Source organism: Thermobia domestica, chromosome 16 (genome assembly GCF_964235325.1).
Source record: "Thermobia domestica chromosome 16, izTheDome1.hap1.1, whole genome shotgun sequence".
In the NCBI taxonomy this organism is placed as follows: Eukaryota; Metazoa; Arthropoda; class Insecta; order Zygentoma; family Lepismatidae; genus Thermobia; species Thermobia domestica.
In genome coordinates this window covers 120,111,428-120,131,647 of record NC_137469.1, presented here as the reverse complement: position 1 = coordinate 120,131,647, position 20,220 = coordinate 120,111,428, and the positions used below count along the sequence as shown (strand labels likewise).

At 36.0% G+C, this 20,220-nt stretch overlaps 1 protein-coding gene across 2 annotated transcripts in view; it reads left to right on the top strand.

The window, feature by feature from the left end:
- Nucleotides 1–663: 663 nt before the first annotated feature.
- The window catches only part of LOC145673376 (PX domain-containing protein kinase-like protein), a 74,188-nt gene continuing 54,631 nt past the window's right edge, over nucleotides 664–20,220 (top strand). Inside the window, exons 1-3 of one of the 2 annotated variants that reach the window (XM_081743023.1) lie at nucleotides 664–1,044; nucleotides 11,296–11,484; nucleotides 17,932–18,028. In XM_081743023.1, the coding sequence (XP_081599149.1) occupies nucleotides 943–1,044; nucleotides 11,296–11,484; nucleotides 17,932–18,028 (388 nt within the window). In that variant the 5' untranslated portion in view covers nucleotides 664–942. The remainder of the gene's footprint in view (nucleotides 1,045–11,295; nucleotides 11,485–17,931; nucleotides 18,029–20,220) is intronic. The other variant, XM_081743022.1, reaches the window with a different exon arrangement.

Below are 20,220 nucleotides of genomic sequence, written 5' to 3'. Positions count from 1 at the left end.
GGAAGTTAGCGGAAGACCGTGGAGCATGGACGTTTCTCACTTCCGGCAAGTGACCTGCCAATAATGACAGAATACCTATAATGATGATAAAAATCGCGGCTGTAGAACTAGGAAACGGAAATGAAAATTAAGTTATAATAATAATAATAATAAATTAAATTATATCATTAATTATACATGAAAAGTATCTGTAGTCACAAAGAGAGCTTCCTCATGGTTATATGGTTACCATATACACCTTTGGTGCGGGAGACCTGGGTTCGATTTCCTGCGGAAACTCATGTGGATTGCATCCCACATTTTCCACCATTTCATTCATCACTCATCATCACCGTCTCCTTTAGCCTAACCGGCATAACTGTGGGACGTAAAACTCAAAGATTTCATTTTGCATCCCACATTAAGCTGAGGATCTACGTTCCCCATTCCATTTCAGTTTGCATCAACGCAACACAACTTAAAATGTGCATTTTAGTTTGCGACAATAGGCATAGCAGTTATAGTTGATTTTTGCATGTTTAGATTTGCGTTACTCTCCGCATTTTTTTTTTTTTTTTTTTTCAAAGTTGGTAGGGAGTAAGGACCCACATTTCATACAGCCTCGCCGCTGAATGAGACCAACCAATCTAGTTACAAAGAGAAAATATACTAATTGCTTACAAGGAAGTTCGCAAACGTTAAATTGTTAAGTCATAATGTTCCTGGATTTATTGATAAAAAAAAGAAAAAACATTGGCAATTTAATTTCTATGCTGGTACAGCAGGGTACAGCACACGAAATAACTCTGTTGAAATTTTTCTGCGGAATCCTGGCCACATAGATGGCGTCAGTGAACAGTGGGTGGAATTTTATTATTAATTCGTGTTTTGTTTGTGTCAGCTGCTAATGGAGGAGCTGTAAACTAAATGCTGTTTTAAGGAAATTTCCTTTTATAGTGACCAATGGCTGTGTTTGAAAAGAAAATTCCGAGGAAAGTTACCTTAGATGACACTGAAGTTTTAACATGTCTTATTGAAAATACACAAAATATACATGGTCATACGGTGAGTGATTGAAGTTCAATTTCGCAACATCTGACAAGATTTCTTAAGTTTTCTTATAAACATTTTTTGAGTGTAGTAATATAGTAGATATAAGTCTAAAGAGTAAATTATATACATAAAAAGTAATGTTTTGTTTTAAATTCGTAAATTATGGTATTTAAAAGTGTAGAGCTAGTATAGTAGGAATATAATTAGTGCAAAGGTACTTTACGTTTTTAAGTTGGTCGTAGTAGAACAGGCAGTTCCATTGAGTTGCTAATGGACAAGATTTAAGACAGTGAATGGAAGGCATTACTCGAGCAGACGGCTCTACCAAATTGTTACACATCTATTGCATTTTCCCCTTTTCTTCTTGCACAGCATGCACTAAATGAGGAGCTAATGCATAAACCACGATAATATTACGCTCTTTATCGCACAATTCTTTGTAATAGAATCGTATATTGCATTACATGCATCGCAAACGTCCATTGCTAACACAAACAGAATATTCCCGCCGTTTATTTCCACCCTTTTCGCGCCCTTGTACTCTTCTGCTTCAGTAAATAGTTACACTTAGAATACGTTCATTACCATTCAAAATATATTTCAATATGATATCCACTGACTGAAATTACTTATATTTACACTCCTCTTTTACAAAAAGTGTTTGACGTATTTTACCTATAAATTTTGTTTTTGGTAGGCCTGTCTGCTCAGGTGAACCCGTTAATTGTTCGTCAAATATTGTTTTTGGTTGTGTTATTAACAAAGTAGAATACAAAGCATGCAGTATCACTTTAGGTAAACATAGTTACATTTATGATAAATTCACTTCTTTCATCAGCAGTTTCAGATTAGTTCTTAAGAAGTGTTTTTGAAAGGAAGATTTGTATTATTGGGTGCAGATTGATCTTAAAGGGCTGATGGACTATAAAGTTAAATCCAAGATATAAACATATACCATAAGAATGAATGTTTTAAGAGCACGAACCAACTTGTGTTAGGTTGCCTCCAAAAACCATGAATTCTGTCTAACAGTAAGGACAGACGTACCAATGGGTCCGCCCTGAGTTGCGTCCGTTAGGGAGCGCGGAAAGTAGGATAGTGGAAAAACACTTCATATGGCATAAAAACACAACCTATGTTTGGCATAGTTTTGCGACACTTCCATGGAAAAAAATATGATTAATGTGTACACTATCTTCGGGTTAAGTGCCGTACCGCCGAACTAATTTTAGGGAATTTACTGGGTCAATTGGAGAATTTATTTAAGTTTGTTAGAAAGAATTAGTACAAGGCAGGTAAGGGCAATAGTAAACGTTAAGGAAGTGGTTGGTTTTGTTGATTGTTTTTGATGATGTTAGCGGGACTGTATGTGGAGGCGGATGGACTATTTCGCGGAGAGGTACACTTGTTTTACTATACGGATCCAGAAATTGTAAAATGTACAGAAATAAATTGGCAAGTCTTTAATTTGCCCATTTCATGTCGAGAGCAGAACCCAAGCAACCCCTGCCGGGTTTCTAACCCCTTCCTACTACTACTATTACTCCTGCTCCTACTACTACTAATACTTATACTATGAATCCGTATTAAAGTAATACAGCACGCGTAATGTAACGTCATCTAACATAACTTAAAGTAATCCAACGAAATATAACAGAGTGCAATACATTTTGGTGCTTTTTTTTCAGTTTTCAAAGTGGTCCGGCGGTACGGCACAAATGCCCTATCTTCATATAGCATTTCACTTCATCGTGGCTTGCATATAAAGTATTTCGTGTTACGAGCACAAATTACATTTCGTATTTCTATCTTATTATATATATAAGAGGTGAGATCTGAATATAGTTTGAGTATTTATACATTGGTCTCCTTAAATAAAATAATATATGTCTTCTGTAAATTTTACTAATCTATGTTTACCTAAACTGGGACAGCAGTCAATGCAGAGTCTTCAAGTGTTTTGTTTGACGACATGACTAAGTTTTTGTCTTGGTAACTTATTTTCGTATTACTAGTGCATTATTATTGTTAATTTCGATTTGGTGGTTAATTTTACTTTTTATATAAACCCCCACATGACATTACAGAATATAACGACTGATTCAAGCATAACGAATATAATGAGATGACTTCATTATAGAGTAGCTGTGTATTATTAAAGGATGTTTTTGTTTTTAGAGCATTTTTTTTAATGCACCTATCCCTCAAAAGTAGGGTTGCCGGACTTCCTTATACTTATACAAGATTGTCCTGCATTTTTACAATCTCTAATGTTTCATGTATATTAAGTTATATTATTTTTTTCTTTTCTTTTGACAACGCACGCCTTGTATTTACAGTAGAAAAATACGGCAACTCTGTACAAACCACCCAACGTGGCTTTCTGGGGATGTACTTTGCTGCTTTTTCTACAATAAATTTCTTAGGCATACATTGACGTTTGCTTTTAACGGTACGGTAAAGAATCAATTTTTTTGCCTCCTGTTGTCATTCTGCCTTTTACTGTGCTCAGCTTAGTGGTAGAGTGCTCACCTCTGGCGCGTAGGGTTCCTGGTTCGATCCTAGCTCCTGTCAAGTAGGCTCTATGGTGGACGAATAGTATGTGCCTGGGTTTTCTTAAGGTTCTTCTGTTTCTTTACATTTCTATCATTATCATCCATCTCACGATTACCATCTCCTTTAACCTCTGTGTATAATTGTATGACATTAAACTAAAACGATAGACCCGCTTCTTTTACGGGTCAGTGGCGAACTGCAAATTTTCACACGCTGCTACTTGCTTTTTCTGTAAGCTCAAGGGGACCCATTTTCTCAATTTGTACACATAAACCAAAGTCGTGAAAATAACAGTGAACAGTTGAATGGAGTGATGAGGCCAGTTCTTCCACCATTTGATGGGAATTCTCTTGAACATCTGCATGCAGAACGATGTATCGAACTCAACTCATTGTCCTTATCGTGACAAATTGGTGAGGCTTTTGTTTCGAAGTTATGATTTCCTGAACCGTCTTCTATATTTACACATCAAGAATTCCGTGGCTATGTTCAGTATTAATACGGTACTTTGTAAGTTGCTGAATGTTTTTGATGAAACTCATACAGCATATCTACTGTGTGGCAGGTATTAGAGATTGCTGTAGTCCTCAAACCGTGGTTTGAGTTTTTTTTTCTTTCTTTCTTTCTTTCTTTCCTATTTGATGATTCAAGCACTTGTCACTGTTGTACAGGCAGACAAATGTCCTTCCATACACGGATGCACAATTGACTACCATATATAGTAATAACTGTGCGTTCTTGGTGTAGTTAGTTTTTTGGCCATCGCAGAGCGTTGTTTTCACGGTCACGCAAGTAACGTATTTTAGGGTTAATATACAGTAGGTTTGATAGTGTAACATTTCCTACAAAATTTTCCATCATCCATTGTTTTGTTGTGGAACTTCCCTGTTAATAACTGAACCTTTTTTGAGTTGAGTTTAAGTTTAGCGTCTCTTTGAACAGCGAGGCTATATGAAACGTGGACCTACTGATTAACGTGGAATCCGTATTACATGAGCTACCGCCGGGAATGGAACCCCGGTCTCCGTCACATACTCTAACCGCTTAGCCATGAAGAAACTCCTGAAGTTATTTTGTTTAAATTACTTTCAAGGTATTGATAAATAATTAGTGTAGCAAGGCTTCGTTCGTGGGTATTTCATTACCATTGATATTCTCGCAACAAGTATTCTCTGTGTCATTGGTTATAAGTGTATCTCACCTAATTGATGAATTAGCGCAACTTTTCCCGTTTTGGCATTGTTTATCAACTGACTTAGCACCATGCCCAGCAAAGGAAAGCAAGTGAAATATGTCTGTGAAAGTGAAATGTATCATTTGGTAATTGGGAATTTGTGCTATCAATTGACAGCCACTGAACACTACCGTATAATTGCAGCTAAGGAATCTGCGTTAACGTATCTTAGAAATCAAGGTTTAACAACCGATGCAGGCAACGTATCAGGTGTAGTAAGTTATAAGCCTACTACCGTTGATCATACAATCTGTTATTGTTTCTTGTTTTTTTTTTTTTTTTCTATTAATATTCGTAAAATTTATTTTGCCTCTTTTTTTATGTTTTTTTAAATTAATGCGGTGCATGTATTAAAATCAATCTGCACCGGCACGTAGTACATGCAAAATACAAACGTATGTGACTGGGAAGTTTGATGTAACCATGATGATTCAACATAAATTTTAAAAACAATTACGTCTAATCGATATAACGGAAATTCCTTGATTTGCGTTTGTAATCAGTGATATTAAAAATAGAAGGAATTTGGATTAAAGTAATAGTACTTCAATATCATTATTAAGAGGTTATATTTTAAAATGCTGCACATAAGTCAGTTATTAGGAAAAAAAACCTGAGACTAGGTAAAATTATATTCGTTCGTTTCTAAGCCTAAAGCCTATTATGCATTGTCATAGTTTTCCATTAAATGTTGTACCAAATTTATCTTTGACAGTGATTTGGTCAAATAAGTTGGTTAAAATTGTTACACGTCAAATACAAAATTTAATTTTGTTGCTCATATATTTACATGTCTTCATTCGATTGTTACATTTGTTGGTAGGTATAGTGAGCAACGCGGCACTCGCTTGAGGCAGTTATTTAAAAGTAAGCAGTTTAATTCGTAAATCTTAAAATAAACGAGCAACTGGAAATATGAACCGTGCATGTGAAATGTAAACGCTCACCAATCTGTAGCCTGGCTTTGCCAGCCTAACTTCAGCCACGATTTTTTCCAGGGCTTCTTTGTGTTTGTGTTTATTGAATATTCTTTAAGTTTACAGTTATACAAAACAGGCTGCTACTTGTAGTTATCAATAAGCATTTCAATTGTTTACCGTGTCCACGTTTAGCACCACCGCACAGTGATTTTCGTTGTTTTCTTTGATGCAGTATTGGATAGGAATAGAACGTTTTATTTTAGAGCAATTGTTTCAAATGTTGTAATCAACCCAAAAGTTACATACAACTTGATATCGTACACGTTCAAATTCCACTTGGCTGAAACATTTGATGCAGTATTGGATAGAATATTTGATGATATGCATAGAACAGGCTTAATAGTAATTTGTTGTTTTCACGGGCTGATTTCCTGTAGCTCTTCAGTAAACATATATTGCATCGAAATTTGATTTCAAATGAAGTAACATCGATTTTTTTTTTCAGTCTTTAATATGCAGAAGGAAATGTCTGTGTCAAAAGTATTCACCTCAAATACTTTCAAATCAATGCTTGATATTACTAACGAACATGTTCGGTTTCATTAATATCGGATACGTTTACTAGAGTTACCGACTATGGAACAGACACAAATGCCAATCGAGTCGATTAGTAGAAGCTCATTTTTGCTTCTTCTATTAGTCTTCAATAGCTTTAATATCACAAAACACTTCGTAAGCAGTTTTATCAAATCTAAATACAGTGGTAAAAATAATATTTTTATCACTGCATTCAGATAATAATAATAATAATAATAATAGGGGAGACAGGGATTATAAGAGACATGGCCAAAAAATATCCTACATATCAAATCAAAATTATTAAAAAAATAAGTAATGGCAACGTCACTACCTTTACTTTCCTACCCCACTTGCACTTAGGAGGACGCGTTGGCTCAGTGGTAGAGCGTTCACCTCCGGGGCTTAAGGTCCCTGGTTCGATCCCAGTTCGCGCCGTGTGGACTTTGTGGTGGGCAAACAGCGTGCTTATGGGTTTTCTCGGGGTTCTCCCACTTTCTTCATTCCACCATTTCATTCATTTCTCATCATCACCGTCTCTTTTAACCTAACCGGCATAAACGTGGGGCGTAAAATTAAAAAATTTCATTTTTTTCCCACTTGCACTTATGAACTAATATGAGTTTCTATATTGCTGACACACTATGAAAAAATACCTTCACTTTGAACTTACCATAGAAGTTCGTGGTTGTTTCAAAATAAAATTGTATTGTGAAAAGTGAGTTACAAATGTGGAAATGACTGCTATGTAATTTTGACTAAGATTATGAAGATTGATGTGAAATTTTGAAAAGTGCTGAAACATTGCATTTCAGGTCAATTGAGGGCATGTGGGTTATTACCCCTTTTAGAAATTTGGAAGGGGTAAAAAGAGACAGGTGTCTTATTATCCCAGTTCAACTTTATTCAGCGCATGTGACGTGTATAACCTGCTATTTGTTGTATGTAGGTAAATAGGAAAATTCCTACTCTGGCGATTCAGTCAGAGTCTGTGCATAGATAGTGACAGTGGAGAATATGCTTTGGATTACCTAATTTCATCAACTGGTGAAATTTTGCCAGGATAAATTGATCCAACCAGAGCAGAATCTTGCTTAGAAATGTATTACGCCGTGCACTACGATCTTGACTGGTATATTGGAAGGGTTATTGCTTTCCCAGATGAAGGACCGTGCAAGGTTAAATATTTGAAAAAAAGAACTAAGTGGTTTCAATTGCCCTGTCAGTGATGACATTGAAACAGTGACATCCAAATTTGTGTTTTATGGACCTATCAAACTGGATGGAAATGGGCCATTACAGATTTCCAGAGGATAGCTCCAAAAAATTCGTTGTGTTTATAGCAAAGTGAAAATGACTTTTGAAACCAAAACAGAAAGATTAAATATGGCTCCTCTTCTTTTGGTAGGTCTCGGTATTTGTAGGATTATTCTTAATATTTGTTAAACTCATGCCTATATGCAACAATTCTTTTTGGCCTATACATTTTTCGTATGTTTGTTTAAGTGGTCCAGCCTAAGATAATTAATAAGGCCTACCTGCTATAATTATGTTTCACTAAAGTTTAAATTACATTTATGAGGTTTTTAAATGTTAACTTGGATTTTACATAGGCTAGCATGACATTTCCAAACTCTTTTGTACATTTTTCATATGATCGTTCGATTGTACATCGTAAAAGGTTTAATATTCATCTTACATATTTTTCGAACATGTAATTTTACATAGGCTACATTTGACATAAAATTTGGACAACAATAGGTTTACAACATTTCTCAATGTTCACTTCGTGTATGATTACAATTTAATAGCTTTTTCAATCCATGTAAGTTAGCTAAAACTATTTTTCAAATGCGGGGTTTTTTCTTCATTGAAAATTTAGGCACTTTTAAAGTTCATTTTCGACATTTTCCAGAAAATTTCTTGTCAGCATTCTTTTTTATTTGGTAGTGTGAGTTTTATCCATGGTGTATCTAGATTCCGTAAAACGCAACTATACTTTGTTTCAATGGTTTTTGACATTTAATACTCAGACAAATAAATTTTCCGGGCGAACTATTGAATTTCATTTTTTAAATCTTGATATTTCGGGAACATATTTACATATTTCAAATCTGAAAAAAGTAAATTGTTCAGAATTGTCTTAAGATTTTTCCTTAAACCACTACTCACTTTCTGTTCTATGTGTATGAGTACTGAGAGCCCTGTCTCTTATGACTCCTTAGGGGTAATAAGAGACACTGACTTTAACAAAATTTTTCTTAATTTTTTTTTTTTTTTTTTGTGTGTGTGTGTGTGTGTGTGTGTGAAAAAGCAACTGGAAAAATGTGTTAAATACATCAGCAGGTTCATTTTTTTTAGTACAATCACAATATATTTTTTCTAGTTCCTCAAGAAATCAATGCAAGTGCAAAAATATTTTTTTTTTGTCTCTTATCATCCCGGCCTCCTCTAATAATAATAATAATAATAATAATAATAATAATAATAATAGTTGATAAATAGAAAACATTTTAAAATCGAAGTTTATCTGACGGTCTTCTTCTTTATTATTATTATTATTATTATTATTATTATTATTATTATTATTATTATTTTCTGAGCGTATGTGGTTAGTGCGTTTCAGTTCGGAAACCCAGATTGGAATTCCATGGTCTGTTCAACTCTCCTGACAAGTATTTCCTCAGTTCCATCATGTGAATGCGGGATAATGTCGTTATATGTAGATATTGGCAACTTTTCTCAGTTTCCTTTCCCGTTTATGTTTTTGATTGTTAATGATAGTGTGAACTGGTCTCAGACTTCACGTGGAAGCTGGTTAATGTAAATATGTATTTTAATATCCTACACTTGGTCTATATTTGTAAACACCAACACGTGGCGCTCTCTTACTACAACTACTACAAGCAAGCAGACGAAAGGAATCCTCCTCCTCCTCATCATCATCAGGTCATCTGACAAAAGAACACTAGCGCCATCACTGTCCAGAAAAGAAATAAGTCCTACATCGGCATCAATTTCGGCTGGTCATTCTTGCTCCCTTAGCTTGCTTGAAGTTCTGTTGTTCTCTTACCTGTTCATCTTGTCTGGAGCTCTACAGGATACCAACTTTTCTTTGCTTGCCTGGGCCTTGGGACACCTTTTTACCCACAGAGAATTTTGTATTGGTCTTCGGACCACGCTTGCAGTCACGTTGTGTTATATTTGTATGTAACAGGAATTTTATAATAAAAAGTTTGCGAGAGAAAACCGAATTTCATATGCTAAATTGCTCTGCCTACTACCTTACCAACAATATTCTATTCCAAACATTTGCACAATTCATCACATCTTGCCTTTGTGGAATATTACAAAGAATTATGTCAATTTCGCCGTGTTTTCTCAGTGCTTGGCTCATCTGTAATCAGAAAACAATAATGCCATTGATTATAAGCATTCTGTATTTAGCAAGTATGTATGTGGATCGAACTTCGGTATTATTTATTATTAAAATTATTTGTTGGATTTACTTGAAGCTACTATTCAATGTTCATTAAACAAGTGCTTACACCAGGAGCACTCAAAATTAACTAATTGTAATCCGTTTCGCCAAAAGTTATTGCCTTCCTCAGCACATTTTCTTTCAGAAAACTAACCTTGTCTCTGGATATTCCATTGCTTATCTTCTTCCTAATATCGTTATTTTTCTTCTTTCTTGCAGTAGTTCTACATAAAATTTCCCTTTTACCTCTTCATGAGCAGCAACTGATATCTTATGTAGCTGATGAATAATAATTAATGAATCATTGTTTCACCAGTGTTTTATTTCATTCTACTAATTGCTGGGAGTTGGCGAAGTTATTTAAAAGAATAACATTTTAGTTTTATCAGAATGTTAAAGTAATTCGAGACCTATAAGATTGTAACAGGCACTTTGGATAGTCAGCAAAGGAGTAACAGATTATATTATAGTGGAAGTGTTAGTGTATGTCTAGATTGATTAGGACATATTGATTAAAAAAAAAAAAGTACTATTAGCTTTCCGACTACATCAGGTCTGTGATTAGCGATAATATTAAAAGCGCAATAGAAGCCAATTCTCTTACCCTGCTCAATATAGATGTATGTTAACGTATGAAAACGAAGTAACACTAATAATGGTTGACGAAAAGTGGCACTATTGGAACTATATGTAGGGAATCTTGTTATATCCGTAGTTGCATATTCAAAATCTTTGCCTGATGCCGCGGTGACTCAGTGGTAGAGCGTTCATCTCTAGGGCCTGGTTCGATCCCAGCTCGCGCCAAGTGAACTTTGTGGGGAACAAACACCGTGTGCGTAGGTTTTCTCGGGGCTCCCCTGAGCTCCTCCGTGGCTAAGCGGTTAGCGTACGCGCCTTTGCCGTGGGAGACCCGGGTTCGATTCCCGGCGGGAGCTCACGTGGTTCGGATTCCACGTTAATCAGTAGGTCCACGTCTCATATAGCCTCGCTGCTGAAAGGGACGCTAAACTAAAAATCAATCAATCAATCGGGGCTCCCCTGTTTCCTTCCATTTTATTCATTCTACCACTCCATTCATTTCTCATCATCACCGTCTTCTTTAGCCTAATCGACATAACGTGGAACGTAAAACTGAAAAATTTTATTTCAAAATCTTTGCCCTTAGTTCAGTGTTTAACATTCTTAGGTTGAGAAGAAAAATAAACTTGTGCCATGAAATTCTTACGTAATCAGTCGCTAAGTTTCTTTAACTACCAGTAATTTACTACTTCTTTAAAAAATCCCCTAAAAGGATTGCTAGAATACAATTTCTACAATAAAACATGGAACGTATGCTGTAATAATTTCTTTCAAAAGGTGAGTTTTCGTTAAAAGAAAATAAATAAATAAAAAAAATTAAAAACTTAGTATTTCGTTGACACTAACTCTATACTAGATCATGGTTTTTACTTTTAGTTACTAGGCCTACTAAGTGTATTATTTTTTTATGTTTGCAGGAATATATGATTCGAGTTCAACGTGGACCTAGACCAGAAAAATCGTGGCATATCTCTAAAAGATATAATGATTTTGTTACGCTTCATTCGCTGCTCCAGCATTCAGGAGTATGCCCTCCTTTACCACCAAAGAAGATTATTGGGAACATGGAACGTGAATTCATAGCGGAGAGACAAGTTGGCCTTCAGGTAATGTACATTTAAGTGTACTTGTGTAGCTTATATGTTCAGATTAAAAATGATGCTGAATGATTGTCAAGAACTCTGAAGATGTTTCGTGACAAGAAATAAGTAAGAGTAATCCTAATAAGCGTTACCAAAAACTGCATCACTTAAGGAGCTAGAGAAGCAGGAGTGTGATATTGGTGACAAATTCAGGAAGTAGTACTGTAACACAGATGAAGTCTGACAGATTTTTTGTTAAAATTAACGACCACTAGCCAATTTCTGTGTGTCCTGGGAGTTCTTGTCAGATGGTTATTCTTCTGGAATGCTTTAGGCAGCCAATCCTGTTGTGATCGGCTGCCAGACATAAACAAAAATCACATTTCACAAAGATTTCTCAAAGGAATACACTAACATCAGTGGCGTAGCACACTTTTGCGCCCCCCCCCCCCCCCCCCCCGCGCGCAAAGTATAGAGAAGGGGCTCTAGTTGTAAAGCCGATAGTTATGGCGACAATAATAAAAATGCCTTTCGGCCAAACCTACAAGGGGAGGTAGATTGTAAAATTTGTACAGGGGAAAGATGTTAATGATTTGAGTGTAACTCATGTTATGCAACCCGTTTCACAACTAAGGAGAGAGTGGTTGCCGAATGGAAAGGATAATTACTTGGGTAATTTTTCGAGGGATTTTCGCTCGTTATCCGGACTTTTCATCAGGCCGGCGTTCAAGTGATTTATAACAAATTTAGTGTGTAACAGTTTTAACTGACCATGGTTGTGAGGTCTGTGGACCATGAAACGTTAAACTGTGTTGAAACGACTGTAATATACAGGTTTAGGTGTTTTTTCGAAATATAAATAATAATAATAATAATAATAATAATAATAATAAATGCACTTTCTACTTACAATTAATCTTAAACTTTGAAACGTCTTTTTCGTGCAGCATTCTTGCGAGCAAAATCTTCCACTAAAGAATGCAGATTTAACTTGCGTGCTCTTTCAACTTCGATGCTTATCATACTAAGAGATAACAAACGTTCCTGCATCATCGAACTGCGCACATGGTTCTTAATTAATTTTAGTTTTGAAAAAGATCGATCTGCTGAAGCCACTGTCACAGGAAGAGTTAAAAACAATTTCAACGCCACAGAGACCTCAGGAATACTGGAAATAATCACATGATTTTTAATAAGGACCAATTCCGAAAAATCTTTAACTATTACCATTTTTAAGCATTTGATATCATTTCGAAGTACACTACGAGTCATAAGTAACTGATGAGGGAATTCTGAAGAAATATCATTCGGATAGCTCACTATAAGTCTTTCCGCCTTTAAATAGAGTTCCTTGTCACTACTGTTCACGAGAACACTGGGTTGCAATCACTCAAATTTTTCAGTGATGTTCATCATGCTTTCAAACCTGATCTGTAATTGACTCAATACAGTATCCAAATAACCATAGAAAACATTAATTCTGAAATATTCTTCTGAATTACTTAAGTTTTCATCCTCACATAATTCGTCAAAAAACTTTTTGCTCTACTTGGACGTTTACTTGTGAACGACATTCGATTTGTGCATTTGTGCCACTTCTTTAGACTCTTTCTTCACTTCACGGGGGGCGCGGTGGCTCAGTGGTAGAGCGTTCACCTCTGGTGCTTGGGGTCCCGGGTTCGATCCCAGCCCCCGCCAAGTGAACTTTGTGGTGGACAAGCACCGTGCTCGTGGGTTTTCTCGGGGTTCTCCCGTTTCCTCCCACTTTCTTCATTCCACCATTCACTCATCTCTCATCATCACCGTCTCCTTTAGCCTAACCGGCATAATCGTGGGACGTAAAACTTAAAGTTTTCATTTCATTTCTTTCTTCACTTCGTCAAAAGAATTCCTTAATTCTTTAAGTGAAATAAGTGCCTCACCCAGTAATTTTGTTACAGCTTATACATCTTCATTTGGTGACTGCATTTTTTTTTTTTCGATACGATGGTCGTCGTTTCTAAAACTTTATGTTGTACTACCACTTGAATTACAAACTCGTAGGATTTCATTTGTTTTCTTAAGGAAATTGCATCGTCGCGTTCCTCTGATTTGTTTGATGTCACAATTATGTTGCTTAAAGCCTTCAGAATTTTTCCATAACGAAAACGGACAGCTAACAACGCGTCGTAAGCTGAACCCCACCTTGATGGACATAGTCTTTTAAGAGTCGTGGCTTTATTATTAGTTTCTAGAAGTTGCCATCTTTTAATACTGGAACTAAAAAATACATAAAGCTTTTCAAGAATATTTAAAAGGATGTTATCTGCGGACTTTTAGCTGCGTCTGTTAGCACTAGATTCAAGTTGTGAGCAACACAATGGACATAACTGGCTGAAGGCTCAAGTCTCTTGATGTGCTCTTGCACTCCCGAATACACTCCGCTCATCACTTTCGCCCCGTCGTAGCCCTGTCCCCTGCACTGTCTTATTGAAACTCCCTTTTCTGCAATGAATTGTAAAATTGAACTTACTAATCGTTGTGCACTTCCGTCCAATACCCTCAAAAATCCCAAGAAACTTTCATATACAGTGAAACCTGCCTATGTTGGCACCATCGGTTCCATTAAAAAGTGACCAACTTAGAAAGATGGCCAACTTACAGAAAATAAGTGTGATTGTTGTATTTTTACAATAGGATTCTAGTAATACTTGATTGTAAAATTATAATAAGCAATGGCACAACAAATACTTTTAAATAATGTATATAGAGTAATCATAACAATACACGGTACTAGAAAAAAAAATACTACAATATGTTTAATATATGTACTAGTCTGGTACACTGAATTATTCGTATTGAAAACACATTAAAACAAACAACCATAAAATAGAAACTGTACGCAGTTTATTGAAATTGATATTGTAGCACTCTGAATTATTCAGATTGAAAATAAGTTAAGCAAAATTATAAATTGGACAATTTATATGCAGTTTATACGACTTTTTTTCGACTGTGACAAATATTTTCTGTAGATACCTTTCGAGAAAATGTCAAATCATTTATTACACAAATTTATTCATGGTGGTTCATTCTAAACGTATTTCTTTTATTCTCTTCGGCACATATGCACATTCTAATTTTGTAGTTAATGAGCTACAAGTGTTTCCCTCGAAATAAAAGATGTTTTGAGAAGGATGGTAAGGAAATTCATATCGCAAAACCTCCGCTACCTTTCGACAAGGCGTCAAATGCCAATACTTGACAATTGACATGGTTAGCTTTAACCTTGAGAATTTTCCGGCATTACTAAATCTCTCCACTGACGAAAGGAACCGATATAGCTAATGGTTTCAACAAAACAGACAAGGTAAATAAATACGTACAACCATTCCCTGAATTCCTGTACGTGGTTTTTCGTATTCACATCTTCCTTCACCAACTCTTTATCAGGGTAGTGTTCTGGTCATTAACCTCTAAGAACAAATCGTGGAAATCCATGCTTCTTGTCTCCAGTCACAAATACAGAACATCTGCCTCTCATATGAGAATACGAAAGAGTTAAAAAATAACAAAACGGTATTTTGTGTGGCCAAGATACGCAAGTAAATTTATTAGCAACATCATAGGGTAAACATTGCTTCAATGCGGTCAACTTCCAAGATAGACAGGTGGCCAACTTACAGAGTAATAAGTAACGAATGTCTTAAGGGAAAATGCAGATTCAAGACGAACCAGGCCAAGATAAGTAGGTGGCCAACTTAGAGAGGTGGCTAAGTTCACAGGTTTTACTGTATAATGAGTTCTACGGGGCTGTCGTTTACATCCTTCTTTATTAGGACGTATCGAAAAATGAAGCTTAATTGGTCGTGTTTTGAAATATCTTGAGTAGTATCCAAAATCAAAGAAAAGAAACAAGCGTCCTGATTTCTGCGATTATTTTTCTCTATTTGCGTTGACAACATTTGAATAATTTCATTTTGTATTTCGGGACTGAAGTATGTATTTTTGCTCTTTGTTTTATCATTTATTAATCGAGACAAAATAGGGCCGTATTTACTCAAAAGTTCAACTACCGCAAGAAAATTACCACTGTTAGGTTCACCCAGTTTTTCTCGATGTCCCCTAAAGGCAATATTACACATTGCCAAAGTGAGTGTGACGTCGATTATTCTCCTCAATATTTCTCGAAAATAATTTATCTCGTCTTCCATTTCAGATACTAAACTGTCTCTCACAGTACTATTATTTTTCCATGTCGTGTAAGTAATACAAGCTTGCAAATGATATTGAGCTCGTTCGTGCTCTTTAATTTTTTTCGCTAGTCCTTGCTAGTCACTTATGCCTTCAATCCATGCTGAATGAAAGTGAGTTGCTTTCCTGTCAGCAAAGAGCCAACAGGCCTCACAATATGCGCGGTTCAGTTTTTCCGAATAACATATCCATTGTCGTGGTTTGCAAGGGCTATAACTCAAAATGAACTTTTTTAAAGTTTGCTGGGATTTCGTAATTAAAATTACCTCGATCGGTTGGATATTTATGAGAGAAATCTAATGCTTCAGCAGTATGGTCAACATTAGTTTGAGAAGTGGAGGGGAAGGGGAACTAGTGTTGATTTCGGTATGTTTGTTATCCGAAGGGCAAGAAACACTATGCTCACTTTCCACGGGTTCACATTCCATATTTGCAGACACCTCGAATTCACAAACACTCTCAGATTTTTCATCTTGTAAAGTTTCTGGTGAAATACGTTGTTCACTTTCTTTGATCACTGAAAAATAAGAAATTTTCGGGATGCTTTTCAAAAAAAAAAAAAAAAAAAACATCCCTTTGTTTTGTTTTTCCTTTTTGTCGCTCCGCTGGGATACACACGTTTACTGGCCATAGAAATTGGGCGGGGGGAGGCACTACACAGGGGAAAATCACAGTCTATGATTAAAAAAAAAAAGTCACACGTAAGATATCACACACAACTACCAATATCACACACAACATTATCGTGGTTCTCTCATAGTTAGAGATGCTTGCCTTATTTAAAATAAAGGTTCTGATATTGCTTAAAACAGTAATTCCGTCTCATACAGGAGCTAAAAATAAACGTTAAATTCCACTCAATTAGTTTACACGGTAAGTTGTTCTATTTTAAACTATTTAATATCATAAGCTAAAATGTGAACCTTTTAAATACACAAAGACTGAAAATGCATGACTGGGCCGGGACTCGAACCTGAGATCTTTGGCGTACCGTGCCGGTGCGTTAACCACTACGCTACCCAATCCGCTCTCAGAACAGCCATTCATTCCCAGGCTGGGTAGCGTAGTGGTTAACACATCGGCAAGGTACGCATAGTGATATTTTGTGTGTGTGTGTGTGTGTGTGTTAGATTATGGTTCGGAAATATAGTGCTGAAATGTGATTACTGAAAAAGGAAAATTAGTCAACGACAAGTTACTATTCCCAGCAGAAAATTATTTACTTCATAGTGAACACGTTTTTGGTTGATTTAAATCTAATAATTAATTTAGAAAAGTAGGCAGTTTGTTTTAGGATAAGAAAAAAAAAAAACTTTTTAAAGCATATATTTCAAATTATTATAATTCAACAGGAAGGTAAAGTAGGAAGGAAAATTAAGGATACATAAAAATGTATAATTACTTTAGATCTTTTGTCTATCAATCTACTAGAAATAGATATTAGGCAGTAATTCTATTAAAAAAGAGTAATAATAAGAGAATATGTTGAATTCGTTAAGTGTCTGATACAACGGATTTCAAAAGGACAAAAAAACTAACTCTATGGCCTATGGAACCCGGAGATTCAATGCTGCGTTCACAAAAGCTCTCCATTGACTTCTATCCTTAGCCAATTGGACCCAGTTTCTACTTTGTATTCCTATTTCTGCGAGATCCATCTTAATATTGTCCTTCTATTTGCCCGTAGGTTTTCCGATTGGTCTTCCAGTCAAGACTTTGAAAGCGTTTCTACTTTCTTCCATCCTAGCTACATGACCTGCCCAGCTAAGCCTCCTAGACTTGATGACCCTAACAATGTTGGGTAAACCGTATAAATTATTTAGTTCCTCGTTATGAAGTTTCTGCCATTCCCCATTCCCGTTCCTCTTGGGTCCGAATATTTGTCTCAGTGTCTTGTTCTCAAATACTTTCAGTCTATGTTCTTCCCTCAGAGTAAGCGACCATGTTTCGCAACTCTACAGAACAACAGGCATGATTATCGTTTTATATATTTTAAGCTTCAAATTCTTCGACAGAATTCGCGATGACAGAAGATTTTGAACCGAATAGTAGTACGAATTCCCAGCTTTTAGTCGACATTTCAAAAGGACTAGACAAGCTTATTAAAACAGATTTTGTAACTTGGTAATTTAGAAATCGAATAATTTTATATTCTGTCGAGTTTTTAGCTGTTCCTTAGTGTACTAGAAATAGCATCTAAATTTAGTAATATGACTTCTCTTTAAATTTTATTTTTAGAACTACCTAAACATGCTTCTGTTAAACCCAGTACTGGCGACGTCTCTACCTGTTAAGAAGTTCCTAGATCCAGAAAATTATTCAGTGCCATTTCAAGGTGAGTTTGTAACACAGTTAAGTTAAAATTAGTGTCACTTGTTGTAAAATTGTCTTTGATAAGGTGATAATAGTAGCCAAAACTATTGAAATAAATCAAGAAACACATAAAACAATAAATAGGTGGGGGAACGTGACAAAGTAAAGCGCTTTTTATTGTTTTTTTCATTCGTGTGGGGAAATGATGACAAGACTGTTATTTATTTCAGCTTATAATTATAGTACACCTCTCTAGTTATTTGAACGGAATTTGAATAATAATTATATTGTGGTGGATATAAACTCGAGTAGTGGTTCGAGTGTCTCACTTTCAAACAGTAAGTCCCGTCTGATACAATGTTAAACTCCAGTAAATCAAAACTGAATAAAAATCTACCAACCTCTCTATTCTCTTGAATTTATTTATTTTATTATTATTATTATTATTATTTTAAAAAGTCATACTGACTGGCATCTTCCTCAGACACACATCAATTAGTTATATTAGATTCTGGGCAATGTGTTTCTTCCGAGGAAGATACCAGCGAGTATCTAAAATTTAAAAATAAATAAATAAAATAAAATTAAGCGGACATAGTGGTCAGTACATTTTTATTCATTTATGTAATACTTCTTCCATACCATACATAAGTAAATATCTACTTAATCAAGCCACTGAAACAAACGGAGAAGACCATATTTTAATTTTAGCTATCCTGCTTTATTTCGAAATTCGTTCCTCTTCCACAGCACAGATTAGAGACTGAAATTAGTGAAATCTATAATTAATGACCTTAACCTACGTTTAACATGAAGAATACAGATGATTAACGCAAGTGAATGATAATGATATAAATAATAGAGTCGTGGTGATGTAAGGAAACTAAAGAATCCCTACTAAACCCACGGACATAGTGTTATCCACTGCAAGCTCAAATTACTTGGAATTGACCTCTGCACAAGAAATAGATGATTCGAGGGTGGATTAGAAAGTTTGTGGCCTAACTTGCAAAGTTACAAAATATTTGGATAAGTTATGTTTTATTTTTCCACGTAATCCCACTCGACCGAGATACATTTACGCCACCTCTCCGGTAACGCTTCTATACCACTTTTAAAAAATGATTCCTCGAGCCCTGCCAAATATCCCAGTACAGCGCTTTTCACCTCCACATCCGAAGAAAATCGCTGAACTCCCAAAACTTTTTAAGGTTTCTAAACAAGTGAAAGTTCGAGGGTGCAGATCAAGTAAATAAGGCGGATGCGGCAACAATTCGAACCCACGGGAATGAATTTATGCCATGGATTCAAGGGACGTGTGAAATAGTGCATTGTCCTGGTGAAACAACATCTTTCTTCGCAGCATTCGTGTCCTCTTAATTCTGATGTCCTCGCGCAAATGTCGCAGAATGATGCAATAGTATTCAGAATTGACAGTGCAAGAAATCAATCAGGATAATGCCCTAGCATTCCCCCCCAAAAAATATGCCATAACGTTGTTTGCCGACAAAACTTGTTTGACTTTCTTTGGGACAGAAGATCCAGGTCATTTCCATCACTTCGATTGTTGTTTTGATTTCAGTGTATGATGGTGTACCCATGTCTCGCCCATAGTCACGAATCTGTCAATAAACTCCTCCGGATCACTTTCAAACAGTTCCAAACAATCACGGGAAAGGGTGAGTCGATTGCGTTTGTGTTCAACTGAAAGTAACTAGGGTACTCGCGGACCCAGCTCGTGCCAGGTGAACTTTGTGGTGGACAAACACTGTATGCGTGGGTTTTCTCGGGGTTCTCCCGTTTCCTCCCACTTTCTTCATTCCACGATTTCATTCATTATTTCATCATCACGCTTCCTTTAGCCTATCCGGCATAATCGTGGAACGTAAAACTCAAAGATTTCATTTCATTTCGCGGACACCTTAGAAAACCCTAGTTCTTTACAATAATGTTTTGTGCTCACTCATAGGAGATACCCACAGTCTCAGCTATCTCTTAGATTTTGATTCTGCTGTCATTCAAAATCAGTTCACAAATTTTGACATTTTCTGTAGTGGTCCATGGTGAAGGCCTACCACTGCGGGGGTCATCTTCAATGCTGTTTCTGCCACGCGTAAATTCAGCTGCCAACTTTTTCACCATGGAATACGAGGGCGCGGAGTCTCCTAGTATATCTACCATCGCCATATGAATTTCCTATGGTGTTAAGCCCTT